This window comes from Oculina patagonica, chromosome 8, assembly GCF_052425735.1.
Source record: "Oculina patagonica isolate OP01 chromosome 8, crgOcupat, whole genome shotgun sequence".
Classification (NCBI taxonomy): Eukaryota; Metazoa; Cnidaria; class Anthozoa; order Scleractinia; family Oculinidae; genus Oculina; species Oculina patagonica.
Window position 1 is genome coordinate 31,861,405 of NC_135765.1, and position 20,536 is coordinate 31,881,940.

At 38.0% G+C, this 20,536-nt stretch overlaps 4 protein-coding genes across 6 annotated transcripts in view; 3 read left to right on the plus strand and 1 right to left on the minus strand.

Moving 5' to 3' along the window:
• The first annotated feature begins 14 nt into the window (after positions 1-14).
• Positions 15-3,594, plus strand: LOC144662067 (large ribosomal subunit protein uL2-like). The gene is made up of 4 exons (XM_078522800.1): positions 15-40; positions 1,201-1,485; positions 2,016-2,350; positions 3,382-3,594. Exons 2-4 carry the CDS (start codon positions 1,206-1,208, stop codon positions 3,547-3,549), a joined length of 783 nt encoding a protein of 260 aa, XP_078378926.1. The 5' UTR covers positions 15-40; positions 1,201-1,205; the 3' UTR covers positions 3,550-3,594.
• Positions 3,595-5,478: 1,884 nt separating this feature from the next.
• Positions 5,479-7,475, plus strand: LOC144662418 (cx9C motif-containing protein 4-like). Its single transcript, XM_078523219.1, has 2 exons — positions 5,479-5,631; positions 5,733-7,475. The coding sequence occupies exons 1-2, from the start codon at positions 5,568-5,570 to the stop codon at positions 5,876-5,878; spliced, it is 210 nt and encodes a 69-aa protein (XP_078379345.1). The 5' UTR covers positions 5,479-5,567; the 3' UTR covers positions 5,879-7,475.
• On the minus strand, positions 6,583-10,982 carry LOC144662417 (FUN14 domain-containing protein 1B-like). The gene is made up of 5 exons (XM_078523217.1): positions 10,906-10,982; positions 10,361-10,502; positions 8,989-9,064; positions 8,059-8,208; positions 6,583-7,595 (listed from the first exon to the last, which is right to left on the minus strand). Exons 1-5 carry the CDS (start codon positions 10,913-10,915, stop codon positions 7,518-7,520), a joined length of 456 nt encoding a protein of 151 aa, XP_078379343.1. The 5' UTR covers positions 10,916-10,982; the 3' UTR covers positions 6,583-7,517.
• Positions 10,983-11,281: 299 nt separating this feature from the next.
• The window catches only part of LOC144664404 (intraflagellar transport protein 81 homolog), a 117,768-nt gene continuing 108,513 nt past the window's right edge, over positions 11,282-20,536 (plus strand). For all 3 annotated transcript variants that reach the window (XR_013572804.1, XR_013572805.1, XM_078525519.1), the window contains exons 1-5: positions 11,282-11,571; positions 11,872-11,941; positions 13,124-13,227; positions 14,497-14,677; positions 14,871-14,960. Coding sequence is in view for 1 of the 3 variants with exons in the window: in XM_078525519.1 (XP_078381645.1) it covers positions 11,498-11,571; positions 11,872-11,941; positions 13,124-13,227; positions 14,497-14,677; positions 14,871-14,960 (519 nt within the window). In the remaining 2 variants the exon portion in view is untranslated. The remainder of the gene's footprint in view (positions 11,572-11,871; positions 11,942-13,123; positions 13,228-14,496; positions 14,678-14,870; positions 14,961-20,536) is intronic.

Genomic DNA, 20,536 nt, shown 5'->3' on the forward strand with positions numbered 1-20,536 from the left:
ATGTATATTTTCGTTCTCTTTGCCATCCGTGGCCATATTGGTAAGCAAGATTTGTTATAGATGTAGAAATCGGTTTTATAGTGGCCTTGAAAAGTGCCATCGACTCTTTATTCCACTAGAAATTAAAAAAGTAATACCGTCCCTATCCATATCTAGGTTTATTTTTTAAAGATTTGTAACTTTTCGGGGCTAAAGCCAACACTCAAATAATATTACGATGACCTAGACATCGCATTGCAAAGTAGAGTACAAGACGGTAGCCCACTTTATATTTATGTTTTTACATGGACCCCAAAAATTTAATCACTAATGTATTTGTTCTCTTACGGCTTCACTCAACATATTGCGTTGAGTTAAGGTTTTGAACAATTTTAACAGTATTTTGAACAAGTAAGAAAAAAAAAACCAGAACTTCTATTTGTTGCACATGTTTAAAACTCGATTCATGCATTGAGCTAATAAAGCATATTGTGGTAGTTTCGTAAGTGAAATACACTTTTTCACAGTATAATAACGCAAAGATTGAATATCGTTTGATACGTGTTTGTAAATTATCGATCTAGATGTCAGATTAATTTCAGCAATGTGTGTGCTAAATTGTGGCATTATAAAAGCTATCTGATTTGTCAGAAGTGTGCACATGAACTTTTAGTTGGTAATAGAGAAGCCAAAACCATGTACTGTACTGTGATTTATACCATGCCATAGAAAATACAGCCAATAGAATAGGTTTTTTTGGGTTTCCTTCTTTTTTTTTTTTTTTTTTTTTTTTTTTTTTTTTTTATATACATAATACATGATGGGCATTTCAGACCATACAACAATTTTCTCAAAATAATTGGGGTCTTTTAGAACGATAGTTACTGTATACCTTATTGTTACTTATTTTCGCAGACTTAATTTGGATTTTCAAAAAAATGTAAAATTAAAGACCCCCAAAAAATTTATTTTGATTGTTATTGTATTTTTTACATTTTGGCCAAATTGCGAAAATTAAGTCCCGCTTGATATGCCTGTTCCATTTTCGGGAAATTAAGTTCTCGCAAAAATACGTTAACAGTGAGCTACATGGCATTGGCTTCTTTCCATACCTTGTGATGTTGATCTTAATTTGCAAAGGAATTAAACAGGTTTTTTTTAGCTTACATCAGCACCATCTGTCTGTAATGTGTATTTATAGAAGTTTTTATTTCATTGCAGTAAATATGGGTCGAGTTATAAGAGGCCAGCGTAAGGGCGCTGGGAGTATCTTCAAGTCCCATACTAAACACAGGAAAGGAGCGGCCAAACTCAGACCTCTGGACTACTCAGAGCGCAATGGTTATTTGAAGGGGGTTGTCAAGGAGATCATCCATGACCCAGGACGTGGCGCTCCTTTGGCTATTGTCAGTTTCAGGGATCCATACCGGTACAAACTTAGGAAGGAGATCTTTATCGCCACGGAAGGCATGTACACAGGACAGTTTGTTTACTGTGGAAAGAAAGGTGAGTGTCTTGTTAATATACAGCTATTTCATTTAATGTGGACGGATGAAATTGATAAGCCTGGCCAAGCTACAAGGTGGAATGTTGGTCTGGGTATTCATTGGAATTTTGTTTCATGACTTTGAATTTGTAAATTCTAAAATTCATGGTGGTTAAAAGTACCTTGTTTTCACATGTCTGAAGAGAAAGAAAACATGCATAATCCAGTTTGCCATGTAGCTAAGATATCTTGTTAAGATTCTGCACATGCAGCAGCCCTTCTACCCATACGAACTTTCAGTCTTGTCTCATAAGGCTGAAGCTTTGACCCGATGATGTTAATTAAAAAAGCTGTGTATGGGATGTGAAAATTGAAGAACTTAGGTGTTGTCGTTTGATCACTTCAACTTTGAAATGTCCTGTCAACTTCACTGCATTTGAAGCAGATGGTCAAAAAAGCATTTGCCAGCCAAAAGTTTTTCTTAATTGACTGTTATATCAGCCTGGTATACCCTAATTTACGCTTGCTAAAGTAAATTTGTTTCTTTCAGCCACCCTTCAAATTGGCAACTGTTTACCCATTGGTGCTATGCCTGAAGGTACCATCGTCTGCAACGTTGAAGAGAAAGCAGGAGATCGTGGCAAGCTAGCTCGCACATCAGGCAACTATGCTACTGTGGTATCACACAATCATGAAACAAGGAGAACCCGTGTGAAGCTTCCCTCTGGGATCAAGAAAGTATACCCCTCTACCAACCGTGCTATGGTGGGCATTGTTGCTGGTGGCGGTCGTATTGACAAGCCAATGCTCAAGGCTGGACGTGCTTACCACAAGTACAAGGCTAAGAGGAACTGCTGGCCACGTGTCCGTGGTGTGGCTATGAACGTAAGTTTGCATACTTCTCTTGGATATCAAGCGCTAAGTGTGATGTTTGTTTAATGTTTGCATTTGTTACCTCAATTTGCTCATCTCGTGTGAGCCAAATACTTAACTGTCTGATAAGATAAACTCAGCCAATGAGAGTTTTATCATATTTCATTTCTTGACCTTGATTTGTGCTAAATACACAAAACATTGATTAACTGCACATGGTAAAGGTTGACTTTCACTAGCGAAGTAGTCGTAAGCAGAGTCATAAGAGTGCTTATGTCCCAGTGAAACTCAAAAATTGGAGTGGTAAGGGGAGTCATAAGCTTGATAGCATTGTTACAAAAAATTGCGTTACTTTTTGGCATTGTGCGTGACATTGCTTGTGACATTGTGCATGTGACATGGATTTTCCCACAACAATGTTTATTTTTAGATCTTGGGTTGTGTCACCTGACGAGGACTTTTGAGAACTTTTGAAAAGCATTTTTTGTGAAGGGTGCGACATGGTCAAGTTGATTAAAATAAACTGTTGTGTTTAACACTGAGAATCCTGTGTTCAGTTTCGTAAACGGTCACTTCACTAAACTGAACCATACATAACAAGCATCAGAGTCAGAAGGATAAGAACATTTCCATTTTCTTCCCATTCCTCCAGTGAAAACTACATTGTCAGAGTCACAAGCATAATTAGAAGGACAAACCAAACACAATGCCAGTTCTCAGGTCCTCTGAATACTTCGTTTCTGCTTGCAGCTCCAACAATCTAGTTTTTGATGTAGTCATAACCAGAATTGGAAACTCTGCTAATGACTCCGCTAAATTGATTTTGACTAGATCATACCCCTCTGCGCTTCTGATTACAAGTCTGAGTCCAACTCTGTTGGTAGTATAAACCAGCCTTATTGAATAATAGTATTGATGTATGTACAATGTAGTTTCAACAGCTTTCACTGGACCAGTTTTTTTCTGTTCATCTGCAATAAAGCATGTGTTGCTTATAGGTTTATATTATTGTTTTTATTAACCTTCTGTGTTTTTTTCCATAGCCCGTTGAACATCCCCACGGTGGTGGTAACCATCAGCATATTGGTACTCCTTCAACTGTCCGCCGAGACACCTCAGCTGGACGAAAGGTTGGTCTGATTGCCGCCCGTCGTACTGGACGAATCAGAGGAGGAAAGAAGACCTTCAAGAGTGACAAAGAAACTGAATAATTTGTACATCTCTCAGTTGCCCAATAAAAATTACTTTAAATTTGATTGTGTGTTGTGTTGTTTTGGTAAAAATAGTGTGTTGGTGCCTGCTTATCATTATACCTGAGCCTAGTGGTTAATCCTGTCAAGATGAACAAGTAGTTGATCTAGTTTGTGGAAATTTTCAATGCAGTAACACTATTTCTGACTTGTTTTCATTTCGTTTGGTTGTATCTAAGAATGGTGATGGGAGGGACGGTGGGTGACTCAAAAACGCTTACCTTCATTCATCTTTTTCATTTTTGATACTGGCTTAATACCAGCATAAATATAAAACTCGTCATTCTGAAAAATCGTCTGTTTTTTGTTTTTCAAATTTTGAATTTTTTAGCGGGAAAATGGCAAAAAATTGGCGCCAAATTTTTTAAAATTAATATGGAACATTTTTTTCAGAACAAACTTGTCACAAAGATCATGAAACTGAAAAAAGTTTCTGAAATATGTCAATCTAATCAAAAGTCATTGCTAATTGAAGTTTGCATTTCCCGCCATTTTGTTGCTAAAAATAGCTCAAAATGACAGAAAATTCAATGCACCATAACTTTTGTTTGGATTGACGTATTTTAGATATTTTTTCAGTTTCAGGATCTTTGTGACAATTTCTTTCAGAAACTGTCATAGAATGTTTTGTGTCATTATTTTCCTGCCAAAAATTTGAAAATTATTCGAAAAACAATTTCAGGTAGCCGGTATCAGTGGAGGAAAGTCGGGGAGAACGAGGATACTTGAATTTTCTTCACTCCCACTGTCCCTTTCCCACTAACTATCCCTGATCTTAAAGGTTGGATGAACTGCGTCACTGAAGGAAGTGGGCTCTTATGGAACTCTCCAGGTCTTTAGGAGGCTGTGTTTGAATGCCGAGCTTCTAAAGTTTTATGTGTTATAGTATAAAGAGCAATGGCATGTCAGTCTTGCTTTAATGTAATCTACTGGTAATGAAGCCATAATTCAGTTTACCTCTGACAGATGTGTCAAGTTTCTCCTGTCCCTTGTAATTTAGGAACTGACTATCTTCTGACTTGTTGCACCACAGGCAGCCCAAGCTCACGTTTGGAGCGGTCGGTAGGTTTAAATTGGTGTTGCGTAACACTAGACCGTTGAGAATATTATAAGGCTTTGTATGGGATTTGGGTCGACTTTGCCGTATTTATGCTTAAAACACTGTAAATATACAAATTAAACTTACTTTTGCCATTTGCTGTGTCCTCTTGCCTGTTTTGCGTCTAGAAGTGGTGTTTTAGTCGATTTTTCTCCCCCTGTTCCTTCCATCTTAATTTGTATATTTAGTGTTTTAAGCATAAATACGGCAAAATCGACCCAAATCCCATACAAAGCCTTATAATATTCTCAACGGTCTAGTGTTACGCAACACCAATTTAAACCTACCGACCGCTCCAAACGTGAGCTTGGGCTGCCTGTGGTTGCAGCAGTATAAATTGATGTGTCAGTGATGAATCCCTCCCAGGGGTTTCAGGGAACATGGCCATAAAATAATTGGGAACAAGGGAACAAAAAGAAAAACAAAGCTGGGAACACGGGAACAAAAGCTGTGTTTCTGATATTTTAGGGAACACGGATCACAAAAATCGTTAAAATACTTGGGAACAAGGTAACATGGGATTTTTTTTATTTTGGGAAGGGCTTCTCTGAGTAATTCTCCATGTTTTAGCAGGGACCTGCAGGTTTGAAAGGTCTCCTCATTTGTAGTTTGTCAAGGTTGCTGTAATTGGGAGAGGGGGTGATATTCTGTTTTAATTTTTTTGTTCTGATCAAATGCATAAAATATGTGAAAAGCATTCTGCGCAGCTTGGCGGTTATAGAGGTCGAGTAGTCCTGGAACGAGAAGTTGAGGAGGGCGAGCCCAGTACCTTTTGTTGCTTCCCGGTCAACATGGCGGTCGAATAAGCTGCATCTTTCGCTGGAAATATTCAGTTCTTCACCGGCACTGAACGAAAATAAACAGGAGATCTGTCTGTGCAATGTCAGGAAGTAAAAGGCTTCCTTGTCAAAAAGAGGCATGTGCAATACAGAAGTGTCTTCAAGGTATGACTGTGAAATTTGAGATATCAACAGGCCCGAGCGGAACTCAAATTTGTTGTTTGCGCTATTTTTAAACTGAAATATTTTGCGATTTCTCTTCAAAGAATATAACTATCAAGAGGATAGATGCCAGCATGTGATCGAGGCCATGAAGAAATGCTGCATAAGGAATTCAGCCATTAACACTGAATTATGTTTGGGCTTCAAAGAAGAACTTGAGCAAAGAAAAGTGGTGAATAACGGGAGGTAGATATTGGTGATTTTGCTAAAATACTGCGACCAAGCCAGTGTATCACCACAAACAGAAAGCTGCAAAGCACAGAAGACAACTAAGTTAAGATTATCCAGACAAAATGTCAGTGGCTGATCCAGTGGGGGGGGGGGGGGGGAAATGGGCCATTTCCTTGGCCCTTGCCCCCCTCGATCTGCCACTGACTGCATTTCTGGCTTCAAACACAATGATTTGTGCATTGGTGAAAAGTCCAGTGGGTGGAGAGAGGTATTGCAAGAAGAGTAGAGTTATACAGAAGACCACAACATGAGGACAGTGGACAGACATGAACTCTTAACATCTGCATGTTGATTCTGTCTTGGAAATCAGTAGAACTGGGTAGTGGAGATGGGAAAATGGTAGCTGTTAGTTCACACAGACTTTCACTTGTTTTCTTTTTGCTACAGCCTTCAACATAAAATAAAATATGATATGATACTGGGTGACTGAAATTTGGTGAATTGAACATCACCCTAGCCTCCAACGTGACTCTTCTTTTGGCTCATCATGCAATCTTCCTATTGCGTGATGAGCCAAAAGAACGTCAGCGAAGGGGACTACCATCACCCAAACACCGGGTTCAACTCAGTTAAGTGTGGTTGACACTAATAATGAGCAGTGCCATCAGTGCATTCAAACTTAGAAGGTATAAATAGGTCATTGCATTGTTTCAATAATTTATATTTGTTCAGCATCTTTTATTTGATGGTTTTATACCTTGGGTAAAATAAAATAAAACATCTACAACCAGTACAAAAAGTAGCTGAATTGTAACTCCTGCTTAAGCTTACTAAACCAAAAGTTATTTTTAAAGTTGAACATTCACAGTACTTAATTGTTAAGTTACAACTGAAAAATATGTTGGGTTTCATTATAATGCACAAACGTGACTGAATTTGTCTTGGATATAGTTTGTCCCATGTCTTTATAATTATAATGATGTTCTTTGAATCACTTCATATAAATTGTATTTCAGAGATGAGAATGCACTAGCCCAACTAAATTTGTAATTATTATTTGTATTAGAAAAGTAGTTTTCACTTGAGTGTTAAAGGTAACTTGCATTTGCCTTGGTTTTGCTTAGAGATTGGTTTAAAAAAAAATTGTGCCACTTTCTCGACCAATCAGAAGTAAAACGAAAAAAAGAATTGTATACTATGAGCACTCCCTCTTTTAGCTTGGACTATCGAGCATTAAGCGAAAAAAGAGCGTGAGTGAAAAAAAGTGACTTGATTACACATGATTTCCCATGCTTCTTGCTAGCTACATGAAATTGATTGGTATACTGGATTGGCTGTCCAGTGTGTTAACTTTGGTTTTGGTTTTAAGACACTCAATTTGAAACTGGTCTAATATTAACCTGAAATCAGGCCTAACCTTATTTTTTTAGCATCATTATTCACTCTTTCCAAAGAGTGGAAAAAGGGTCTCATTACAGGTTGAAAGTTTAAATTATGAAATCATTGTTTGAATTACTGTGCATATTAAATATGAGCACTTTTAAGATAATTGAATAATTATGAGATAGTTATTAGCAGCATGACGTTATGGACATAATTTAAGCTACGTCGAATGATGTTGTGTTCTATTGTGCTTCAGCGTCGTATTTGTCATTTGCTCATAATGCCAAGCCGAGAAGAAATCCACCAGCAAATCCTGACGCAGCTGCTACATTTCGTTTGGCATATGAATAACCCTGCAAAGATAAATGTTCGAGAACAGTTTTTTTTAACAACCGTTGAATATAACTTCTTAAACTCATTAATAATTCACCAAGTTAAAACAATTAAAATCATAACTGCAAAGGAGGTTTGGATAACTGATCTTAATTAGCATAGATGTTTGATTTTATTTGTCCCTTTACTCAGTAGTTTTTGTTTTGATCGAGAAGATATATCAAACACTGGAGACAGTGTTTCATTGGCTATCCAAACACCTTGAATTTTATTTAAAGTACTCAGCTTCCTGTCGTATTTCAACTCTCTTCTCAGTGTTTGGATATCCCTATGAAATGCTGTCTCTTGTATTTTATATATTACATCATTCCCTGTTCTAGGAAATTAATGCTTCAGACTGGTGTCCACTTTAAAGAGAGTGAATTAAAAATTGTACTTTGACAGTAAATGCAAAATTAACCAGGAAATTAGAAAAATGCTTACCCTGTTTGCAAGTGCAATAATTCCTTTCTCAACATCTTTTTCATTCTTTTTTATCTTCTTTACTGACTTTTTAACTTTGCTGGCAACCTTATCCATGTCCTTTTCCATCCTTTTCCAGTTGATGTTTATGTAGCCTGCTCTGTGAGCAATCTAAATTTTATAAAAACAGACATTTAAAATTTCATAACTTTGTTATGAAGGGGTTCGTTATACAGGAATTTACTGTTAAAATCAAGAATCTTCATGTTTCTCCCCAACAGGCTTTTAGCCAGGGTTTAAAAAGTGGGAGTCCAAAAATTTTTATTATAAGGCCTGACTTAAATGTCCCCATAGGAGGGCCTGAGGGCCTGAGGAGCATGCAAGGTGTTTTTCCAAAGGTTCCAAATTTGCTTAAAAACCCTCTGTATAGTTATTCATATTAATTTTCCTGAAAAGTGGCTGTCCATAGGACTCCTGGACTCCCACCTGATTTCTCAAACTCATTAATAATTCATCAACTGAAGTTAAAACAAAGAAAATTATAACCGTGACGGTGGTTTGGAAACCCGATCTTAATTAGCATAGATTTTTATGATTTTATTTCTCCGTTTACTCCGTAGTTTTTGTTTCGATTGAGAAGATATATCAAACACTCGAGACAGTGTTTCATCGGCTATCCAAACACGTCAAAAATACTCCGCTGCGCGTCGTATTTTCAACTCTCTTCTCGGTGTTTGGATATCCCAGTGAAACACTGCCTCTCGTGTTTGATATATTACTAAAAGCCTGCTCCCCAAGAAGAGATGGCTGGATGAGTGGCGCGAGGGCTGATCATGTCTATGGCATAAAGTTGTTACTAGTCCCTGAAAATGTGTCCAGCCATCTTTTCAGGGAGGAGCGTGGGTTCATTTTCCAAACAACAGCTGGTAATCAAGAATCTTCATTCTATACCTGCACCAGAAGTATTCCTCCTCCAATTGCTGACAGTGTAAGCTTTCCAACTCTCTTGCACACATATCCAGCAAACCTAAGAGTTGGGAAAAATTTCATGCTACCATTAAATAAATACACATACCATAATTTAGTAGCTCAGTAGTGAACTATATACTAGGAGGCACATGTAGAGTGGTCATTTTATTTCAAAATACTCCACAGGAGGTTTGTAAGAGCATGAGTTCCTCACTGAAGCTTGTTCAAAGCATCAGGAGTGACTGGATAGAAGCTGGCTTAAAAGGATATACAGTCTACTCTCTCTAAGACGGACACCTTTGGGACCGGCCGCAACTGTCCGTCTTAGAGGGGTGTCGCCTTGTAGAGAGTCGAGGTAACATGACACCAGTAATTCTGAGACAATAAAGCTAAACCTTTGCACAAGGAACAAACATTTGCAAACTGCAACAAGACAAATAATAAAAGGAGCGTATTTGCTTGTAAACACAAAAGTTGAGAGCTTCTACAAACTGTAATACTGCAAGTAGAAAACGACCTCTTTAGTGTCCATACACGTAAGCAGAGAAGTAATCCGTTAAAAGTTAGAAAGCTTGGTATACACATATCATTAGGGCGCTGACTAACTTTGCTTAAGGTCGATACGAAGTTTGGAAGTATTTTTGCTAATAAAACATGATAAAAACGCTTCTCAAGTGTCCGTTAACGATTTCAAAGTGTCTGTCGTCCGTCTTAGAGAGGTGTCCATCTTATAAGGAGTTTAGTTATATTATAATGACTGAAAAACGGCAGAGACCATCACCAGGTGTCCGTCTTATGGAGATGTCCGTTAAGAGAGAGTTGACTGTTCTACCATTTTTGAGCGACCGTGAACGGCCAACTTTTTCCCACGTTTTGTGAGATGAAAAACATTTGAGTTTGTCTAGAAAAACCATCACGTTTTTCAACTGAACCAATTAACATTTGGAACATGAACACGACAAGTTTGACAGCTCTGCCTGTGTGTTTCTGCATATGAAACAGGGGTTTTGATACTTTTTTCTCGACTTTTTATATTTCTTCAATTATGAATGTTGACAGCAAAGGCGGCTTTACATTTGGAAGGGAGGGAGGGGTGGTGAGGGTAGGGGAGTGATTATTATTTTTTTTTTTGGCCCCCGGAAAATCTTACTGACTCAAACTTTTTGGCATTATGTACATTGCCTGGGGGGAGGGGGGGGGGTGCTGCCACACCCAGCAAATAAAGCTGGATTTCTTAATTAAATTCTGAACATTTTTCCAAAAACGTACAATTTATCTTGATTTTTGGACCACTTTACTAGGATAATTAATTTCAGTAAATGTTAGTCATATAATTAATGTCAAGTTTACATACCAGCCCGAGAGTCCTCCAATAGTAATTTGTTGAGCAACCGGTCTTTCAGCTAAATCCATGCTGATGAGTTGCTCAACTAAATGTCTTGAGCCTGGAGTCTCAATTATTTCAAAAACATCGCCGTCTTCCTCTTCTTGCCCGCCTAGCAAAGCAAAAAATTAAGCTTATAACAGATTCAATATTAAATTCCAAAAAAGCTTTTAAAAATCTTACTGTTTAAACGAAATACGTAAATTAAACATAAGCTAAAGACATTGTTTTCAAACTTCGCCTTTGGGAACCGAATGTAATATGCTGAAGTTTAGTCAAAGAGGAAGACAAAGAAATCTCAGTTCTACTGGATTTTTTTCTCCGATCCGTTCAAAAAGGAAAATATTGATTTAAATCAGACCCGCCAAGTCACGCAAAGCTGTGGAAAAATATTTTAACGTGATTTTAACAAGAAAATAATCTTTCCAAAGGTTTCTATGGAGTTTCAATTAATGTAGAAGTGAAACATAAGGGAACTAATAATTATACTACTAAAAGATTTAGTAAAAACTTACTTTGTGACATTTTGCGGTGGAATTTTTCGAAATATTTCTTCCTTCGACTGTTTTAGATCCTGCAATACACTGTTCAGCGGTGAAAGTTCCAATATTGTAGGTACACTGTCATAACCAAGAAAAAGGACCCTATGATTTCCCAGCTGTTCAGATGTTAGAAAAATATTTTTTTTCCTGCAATAGTAACAAAAGTGGAATAATTGCAAGAATTATTCTTACCAATAAAAATTGAGCTGATTTGACGAAACATTTCACTTCTTGAAATAAATAATAGAAGGGCGCTCTGAGCGAGTAACAGATGATGTTCCTAATTTGAAGATATGGAAGATATGATGTTCCTAATTTGAAGATCATTTACATGAAGTAGTGGCGGCCATATTGTGTCGAAGTATCCATGGTGCTCAACATTTTTGGTGTTTATTTATAATTCACATCAGAAAATTTGTAAAATCCGTCCATATTCTTATTTATTTCGACTGGAATTTCAAGAAAAAATGTAATTCCTACTTGTTAAGGTTAAAAAATAGCTCAAGCGTTTGGTTTTTGGTGTTGAAAATAGAAGAAAACTCGAAGGACTTCGTTGTAAGCCGCCATGAGCGAACAACTGAAGTACATCGTAGACGAGCTCAACAAGGAGCCTTTCAAGAAGAATTATAACCTCATAAGGTATGTTTCCCACTAGTCTTTTCTAATATTTAAGAGCTTACTCTCCCAACTAGCCGACAAACCCGTTGTCTTTGTTTGCAAGGGTAAAGTTTTCAGGCCGCCTCTTTACTTAATTTTAGCGAACTTGCTAAAGTCTAAAGAGGCTCACCCTCCCTGATTTATACACCTTCACAGACTGGTGAAATTTCTTAAACATGTGCTTATGAAAATAAAGGTTGAAGTAAAGAAAAATGCTGACCTAACCCAAGGTTGTTTGGTGCAAGTGCAACTTCTTAAAATTTCATTTAATTTTTTTTCCAGTTTTGATTCCCTTCAGCCACTGCAGCTGCTACAAGTTGTAAATGATGTGTTTGCAGAGATAAATCCTCAGGTAACGTTTGTATACTGTTGTTTCCTTTATTATTTTGATCATAGTTAGGCCCTAGTATAGATAGGGTCATCAACATATTCTCAGTGTCCTACTAAACATCCATTGGATATTTCAAGCCAGCCGCACACTAGAGCTATTCGCATCACATACCCATTTGCTCAGCCATTTCACCACAGACAGTGAGGAAAGTGCTTAGCAAGTTTGATTTGGAAGCGACCATGTTTGATCCTGTGAGCATTCTGCGTGTGTTTATTGGTTAGTTGATATTTCTGGCTGAGCAAGTAGCTCATGTCACCCGCACACGTTGAGGATTTTTCTCTTTAGGCAAAAAATTAAACACAATAGATATTTTTCTCAAGGTCTCGCGAGGTAAAATTCTCATGAAACGGAAAAATGTCTGCACACGAGAAATCTGCTGAGCACACGGGCACACAAGGCGGTTAGCTCAGCTAGATGCTCTTGTGTGCGGCCAGCTTAAGTGCAGGAGGGGGGGCATTGAGAGTCAAGATTTGGGGGTTTGTGATCAAAAGCTTCCAAACAAACCCGTTGATAAATCGTCAGCCAACAGTCAGCCAATAGTTAACTGACAGTCTAGCAACAGGTCACCAACAGATAAAAAATGAAATTGTGAATTTGTGGTGATTTTAAGCAGATGTATTGTAAGTTTATAAATGTTGCCTGCGTTTTTATTATTGAATGATGATCAGCATGTTAAGGTACAACCTTTTGCAAAGTTAAATAAATATCCCAGATCAGTTTCAGAGCCGCCCTAAATTTTCAAAAATTTGAGGTTGCTGATCACCATTCAACAATAAAAACTGAGGGGGTCAATGAATTCGTTTTTGAGTTATAAGCACTTAAAGTGAAAAATTAAGGGTGTTTTTAAAAGGTTATACCATTGCTATGGCAACCAGTGACATACTGCAATTTGTTTACCAATGATTGGGCATTTGTTTGATACCATTTTTGTAGCAGTAACTGATAAATATTTGTAGCACTGACCCATCAAAGTATACAAGCTAAAAAGTGCGGAAAACTGTGGTCAACTTCCTTAACATGGATGCCAGTTCAGCCTTATGTATTATATGGATGGGGTAGACAGGCAAGGGTTGACACATGTAGATAAGTTTTTAAGGAAGTGATTGTGTTGTGTTCTAAAGTTATTCTATTATTTGTCAACAGCACAAACTTGACCTTCGTGATGAAGAGCCTGAACAAATGGCAAAAAGAATGTTCACATTCTTAAGAATTCTCAAATTCAAGCCAAAGACAGATTCAGGAAGTTTGTAAGTAATGACAGGGATAGCTATGTCTCTTAGTGTGAGTCAAAAGCCAACCAGGCTAGTGACTTAGTTATCTACTAACACACATTTACATGATTGCATCTTGCATACACACAGAAAAATAACAAACTTAACAGGAATGCTCAAATATGTTTAAGGTCACTTTTGACTAGAAAATGATGTTTGAAACAGAAACGTAGATGAGCGCTAATTTTATTTTGATCAACAATAGTTTATATCAAACATGAGCGACAGTGTTTCATTGGGATAACCAAACATCGGAAAGAGAGTCCAAAATACGACGCGCAGCAGAGTATTTTTGACGAAATTTGAGGTGTTTGGATAGCCGATGAAACACTGTCTCAAGTGTTTGAGATATCTTGTCAATAGCCAATCCGAGTTTTCACATTTTAGAGATCTGGTGCCGAAATCGACTCATGAGACCGAGGCTAAGTGCATTGCATCTCATCAAACATGGAGGCTTCGAGTGAAAAAACAACATGCAGTGAAGATTTCTCGAAATTAAAGGTTGATGAATTGAAAAATTATTTGCGAGAGAGAGGTATACAATTAAGCGATGGTGGCAAAGGAAAACGGAAAGCTGAACTGCTTCATTTATGCCAGAAAGCACGAAGCATGAAGCAGAGGAAACTGAATGATTCTGCCGAAGACCGCACAAAGCTACTGGAGGACAAATTGCAAGCAAGTGAAGGGAAGTTGCCAGACTCTAAAACTTTGAACGCTTGTACCCACAACTTCTCGAAAATTCCAGAGTTCACGTTCGGAGACCTTTACAATTATTTGGTATGTAAAGAAGATTATTCACCTGAAAATTTTCGTTCGTTCAAAAGTCTTCTTGGCTTCAGGTTGTTTCGTGATGGCCATGTTCAGCTTTCCGTTTTCCTTTGCTACCATCGCTTAGTTCTATACCTCTCTGTCGCAAATAATCGACCTTTAATTTCGAGAAATCTTCACTCCATGTTGTTTTTTCACTCGAAGCCTCCATGTTTGATGGGATGCAATGCACTTAGCCTCGATCTCATGAGTCGATTTCGGCACCAGATCTCTAAAATGCGAGAACTCGGAAATGGGCTATTGAAACAAAAACTACAGAGTAAACGGAAAAATAAAATTGTAAAAATCTATGCTAATTAAGACTTGGTATCTAAACCTCCTTCACAGTTGTGATTTTCTTTGTCATTTTAACCTGATGAATTATTAGTAAGTTTGAGAATGTTTATTGAAAACTTTAATTTGTTTCAAACTGTTTAGGAATGCTTTTCGGAATGGACTCATTCAAGGTGACAAGTTGGTTGTGTATCCCATTCTACATTGGCTGTTTGAGAACCTGACAGAATTAAAGACAAGAGCTTATCTGGCAAGATATCTAGTGAAACTGGAGGTTCCTCAAGATCAGCTGGGTGATCAGGAATTATACGATCTTAATGAGAATGTAAGTGATCTGGTTTCTAGCTCACAACAACAACCAAGATTTGCTACCATCTCCCGAGACTAGAAGACCACTTGAAAAATTAAGAAATTTAATGAGCTGTAATAATTATTGTGCTTGGCTTTCTAGCCTTATAGCAAACTCATTCCCACACAGTGTCAGTATCTAACCAAAAAATCTGTTTTGTTGACTTCAGTATTTGGAATTGATGGAGCAGTTTAAAGAGCTACACAAGTCAGCGGAACAGTTCAGAACATCTGGACTATCAACAGGAGAGATTAAAAAGGTAAGTGCATTGCTCTGTCCATTACCCAGACGAACCTGTGACATTACATGACAGATGAGGGTCTCCCAGGGGGGGTCCTTGTTCCCTTGTTCTCTTCCAATATTTAAAGTGCTACTATGACCAAAATTTTTGTTTTTCTTTTCGTCTTTTTCTAAAGTCAATTTGTTCAATAAGTCTATATTTAACTAGCGCGCTAGAATTTAGAAGGTTGCGAGCAATATAAGCCTTGAAATAGCTTGCCGAAAATCGTGGAAAACCCGTCCGCCATTACTCGGACGTCTAAAGTGAGCCAGCGACTGCACTGAAAAGCGGATTTACGCATGAATTGGTCCGTGACGTCATATGCGCATCGTCGCTTCGAGCTTCGAGTGTTCCAAGAGAGAATATACTGAGAATTAACAGGGTTATAAAAGATATTTCTTCGACAAATTCTTCGTCTAGTTTGCCCGGTGGCGAAACCCAAGAGAGGGCAAGATTTCCGCACAGGACCCTACATTAATTATGCATACAATTTTCTGACTGATTCGTTCTTTTCATGATTGCTGTTTATGTATAGTGATAGTATGAAATAGTTGCATACATAATTAATGTAGGGTCCTGTGCGGAAATCTTTCCGAGAACGACATTGAATAGTTAGGATAAAATGTCTGCAATGTTTGAATTAATAGAGAGCTCTGCATATATATATACATGTAGGTTGCTATTGCCGTTTGCGAAGGATTGAAATGACCTTTACTGTTGTTTTCATTCTTGTAATCTATCATACACGCCATGGGCATAAAATCTATCTCAGCTGTTTATTCCGAAAAAAAAGCTTTATAAACATGAAATAATGTAAAATTTATACACAAAAATTAAAGTCAACAAAATGGTGCAGGTGATCAATGGATTTAGCTCCTTGAGTTTTATACAGTTTTACCTTCCTTGACTACAATACAGGTAATAAACCTTTTTAAAACTAAGTGTTTTAATGGGTAATAACACTTCAGACATCCAGCTTCAGCCGGCATTCAGTATTCCTGTTTCTTAAAATAAGAAAACCATTTGAATGCTGTATAGAGTCATTCACTCTATTTACTGATAATGCTATGAAACTGTCCCACAAGTAGCAGCAAAACTGGGTAGGAGTAGTTTTTCTTATTCATTTCACCCATTTGTTTTCCTCTTGGCCCTGTGATTTTTTGATGATAAAAATAACTGAAACAATATATGCACAACATGGGAACAAGTAAAATAATATTAAGGGTATAAAGTTTTAAGTTCATAAACGGGAACACCTGGACCTCAAACAAACACTGGGACCTTGATCAAACGTTTCCAGTTTTGAACCGGTATTTAAATGAAGCCTGCGGTGAGTCGGGGTCTGGCATCTACTCAAGAAAATATTTTTTTATGGTATCATATGCAATATAACAGTGGCTCTTTCTAGAGAATATCACTGGCAGTACATTGTGCATCTGCAGTATGTGTATGTAATTGAGAGTTCAATTTTGGGACTAATCTTGTGTCAACTTAACGTGACTGTAAACAAGCGAGCTCCGTGTACCACCCTAAATAAATTGCTCCCTTGATGCAAAAAGGCAAAGTCTGCATGCAAGCCTGCTTGCCCATCAGGCCAAAGCATATCTTGGTTTAAGTAGGATTAAGCAACCTGGATGAAATGGAAGTACAATTGCATCACAGGTTTAACCTCCCCACTCCCCCCACATACATGTAATGACACTGGTCTGGGCTCACACCTGAACAGCTTGATTCAGAGTCTTGCGCACTGACCATTAGGTCACCGCACCTAAATCAAAACAACTACCCCATTGCTATGCAAAATTTTTATTTATGGTACAGGTTTGACTGTATTTGTTGTTGGCTTCGCAGCTCGTGTATACTCTTTAAATAAATACATATATAATGGTTGCAAGGGTCCTGTGTGACCTCAAAATTGCCCCCTTGTTACAAAAAGGCAAGGTCTGCATGCAAGTCTAGTTGCCCACCAAGCAACTAGACTTGCATGCCCTCGTCACACCATCAGTTTACCAGTTCCCATTCTACACTTGGAGAGGAGGCACCATGAGAGTAGTCTTGCCCAAGAACACAGCACAATGACACCAGTAAGAGTCCACACCTGAACCGCTTGATCCGGAGTCCGACAACTTACACTTAGACCACCTCACCTCAATCAATACAACATTTTTATTCATGGTACAGATTTGACTGTACTTGTGTTAGAAATTATGATGGATTAGCAGCTCAGGAGTTCTCTGGCACATTCACATGATTCATTGTTGGCTACTACATTCTCAACTTATGAACAAAAAGAGCATGCCAAAAATAAATATATTGCAAACTTAAAATAAAGAGTAGCTAGGATTTCAACGGTGCTCTGTTGCACACAGCATGAGTGATTGGCACAGGTCATAATTATAGCTGATGGCCCCTGTTGTACTTAAATGTAATAAAGATATACTGAGTAAAATCCGGATAGCATGTATGTCTCTGAAACAGGCTTAAAACACTGTTCTATCCTGAGATTTCTTCTCAAAAAATGTTTATGAATACTATAAGTGCACAATGAAGTACAGTCCTACTGTAGTGTTTTATATTGCATGGCAGAAATAAACAAGTGACCAACACTGAAGACGTGCTGGTGAGTTTATTAAGACTACAGTGTATACAGAGGACTACAATGGAAACATTTTCAGTACATAATCAGTAAAAAGATATTGCTAAGATTTGCATCCTCTGTATGTACTTTCACATAATGTACCGCCTCGTGCGAATTTATTTAAGTTTATTTGTTCAATAGAGGATATATAATTCAGGAACATACAGGCCGATTTGCCCAAAAATTACCTTTTTGACATGAAGTATTTACAATAAATTTAAAAATGACTATTCTAGAACACGAGAGCTTGAGCAACAGAAGTAAATTACGCCACTCACCCAATGTTTTGCTTCTAAAAAGGAGCGAATACAGTAAACTCACTGTAGATAATTCGAAGCGTTCTATTCTATTCACTTCCCTTGGATAGTTGAAGAAGTTAACCTCACAAAGGTTGCAGGGAGAAATATCTATAAAGCATTTCCAAGAGTACAAGTTTCCCTCAAAGTTATCAGACGATCTATTATTCATCTTGCGTGGTTCGGGCGAGTTAAATATTCCGCCTCTTGAAATGTTTTCTGCCACTATGTTGTGCAAAAGTGACCTGGAGATGCCCTGAAGTATGTTTAAAAAACATTTGCGCAGTAGATACGGCTTCTACATCACTACAGATTAAAAAGAAAACCAATGTTTTTCCAGATCGGTCACTCCAGCCTTCGAAGAAGCCATTTTGTTGATGCGCATATGACGTCAGCATGCTCTCGCTCCAACTAGTTCCAGATCTCTATTTGGTCCTCGGACATTTTTGAATCTAGTAATGGCGGCAAGCCAAAGCCGAAGTTTACGCGTGAAATAAGTGGTCTTCCAATTCGAATTTGAACGTAAAATTTGGCAAGGTTACTATTTTAATGAAAGTACTTTCAAAAACCGAAGAGAAAAGGGAAGGTAAAATTTTGATCATAGTACCACTTTAACAATTATTCGCCGAAGGCGAAGTGATTATTCAACAATAATCACTGAGCCTAAGGTGAATAATTGTTTTCATATAATTTTGAGAGGTGATCATCAAGAACTTAAAAAAATAACGATAGCAAACAAGAAAACAGCAAACACAAGTGTTCGCTTGCATACGGTGTAAACCAGTTTAATTCATCGATTACAATCAGAATTTATTTAGTTAAAGCAATAAAACGTAACAAAACAAACACTATGAGAAAGATAGATGTCCGTTACCTTTGTATGATTGTTGATGAATGTGGAAATCCTCTCGAAAATGAGTAGCTCCGGTGAGAAGAGAACTAAATAATGTTTGCTCAATCGATCTGACTGAGTTTCTCATCGATCACCAAAACCGCCATGTTTACGATAATTTCTAATGCCTTAAGAACCATCTCTTGAAAATATTTTCGGTCCAAAAGCCTTGGTAGTTAATTTGAAAAATTCCCAGTGTTTAAAATATCCAATGGCTAAGTAACCAAGCCTTCAAAGCTATAATCACCTCGCGCGGGGTGAATATAGCCTCATAAGCCGAGCTTCTCGACCAATCAGAATGCTTCAATTCTTATAATCACCTCTGAAATTATACTAATGCCTTATGTTCCCATGTTCCCACACATTTTCGAAATATTTTCATATTGTAATTTTTCGAATTTTGTTCCCTTGTTCCCCAAAATTGGCAAATGTTCCCTTGTTTCCTTCGATATTTTGCCAATGTTCCCTTGTTCCCCAAAACCCCTGGGAGACCCTCACAGATGTACTTGTACAAAGTAATACCTCTTGTCATAAATACACTGACTTGTCCTCTGAGCCGCAAAACGTGGCAAGATGGCTAATTCCCACAAATTTTATTGTCAATTTCAATACTTTGCTTGCAAAATACAGGGGCAATGGGAGGGGGGGGGGGGGTAAATTAACTTTTTTTAATGGAGGAGACTGGGCAAGTAAAAAGTGATTTGGGAGAGTGCAATTTGCCAGTCACTCTTCCAGAAGGCAAGTGCTCCAAAATTTTAGTTTCCAACCCTTAACTTGCGCTCACATCGGGATTAAATTTGCATGCAAGTCAACGTAAGTTTTTCACCGTTTGGCCACCCAACACAAGTCAACGCAAGTCTTGCTGTTTAATTCAAATACTGAATTGCAACGCATGCAGTAGCATTGAAATGGCTTTTTTGACAACTTGCCTGCACTTGCGATCTGTTGCTTGTCCATTTGGCCACCCAACGCAAGTCTGTACGCAAGTTCAACTCACGATTACTTGCATCCACTTGTGTTACAGTGTTGGCCAGGGCTTAACATGTCTGACAGCCACATTTTTTGTGCTGAGCACAAATCAGTGGGCAACTCTCTCCCTTTTCTCTCCCTTGGATCCCTCCCACCTATCCCCGGGGAGGGGGGGTACTCCCTATAATGGCCTATACGGGGAGGCTCCGCCCGAAAGGGGTACCTTTTTCAGGCTTCAGGTATATAAAAGGGTAGGGATTTCACGAGTTTAAGTATATAAAAGAGTATGGAAATTGTCATTTGGCTATTTAAAAGGGCCTATAATTAAAATATTTTGAACAGACGCAATTTATGGCTGTATTATTTTAATTTATTAAGTGCTACATAAAAATGACAAGAAAACATCCTATTTTAAGTCCACACCATGTCTCTTAGGTATATGAAAGGGGTACCTTTTTTCAGTTAAAGGTATACGAAAGGGGTACAATTTCTGTCAAAAATGGTATATAAAAGGGTGAGGGGTTAGAAATTGGGGCAGAGCCTCCCCGTATAAAACTTTTCTGAGTACCCAACCGCCCCCCCCCCTCCGGCACCTATCTTTCTGCATCACTGTATCAAGTGTATTTTAATCTGTGGTTAGACTGACCCCATTTCTGGAGACAAAGCCATGACGGGGTTTGGGACCCCAGGGAGGGTCAGGTAAGCCTTGTAACCAGAAACAATCTTATAACAGCTTTGTACTGTACACAACTTACAGAAC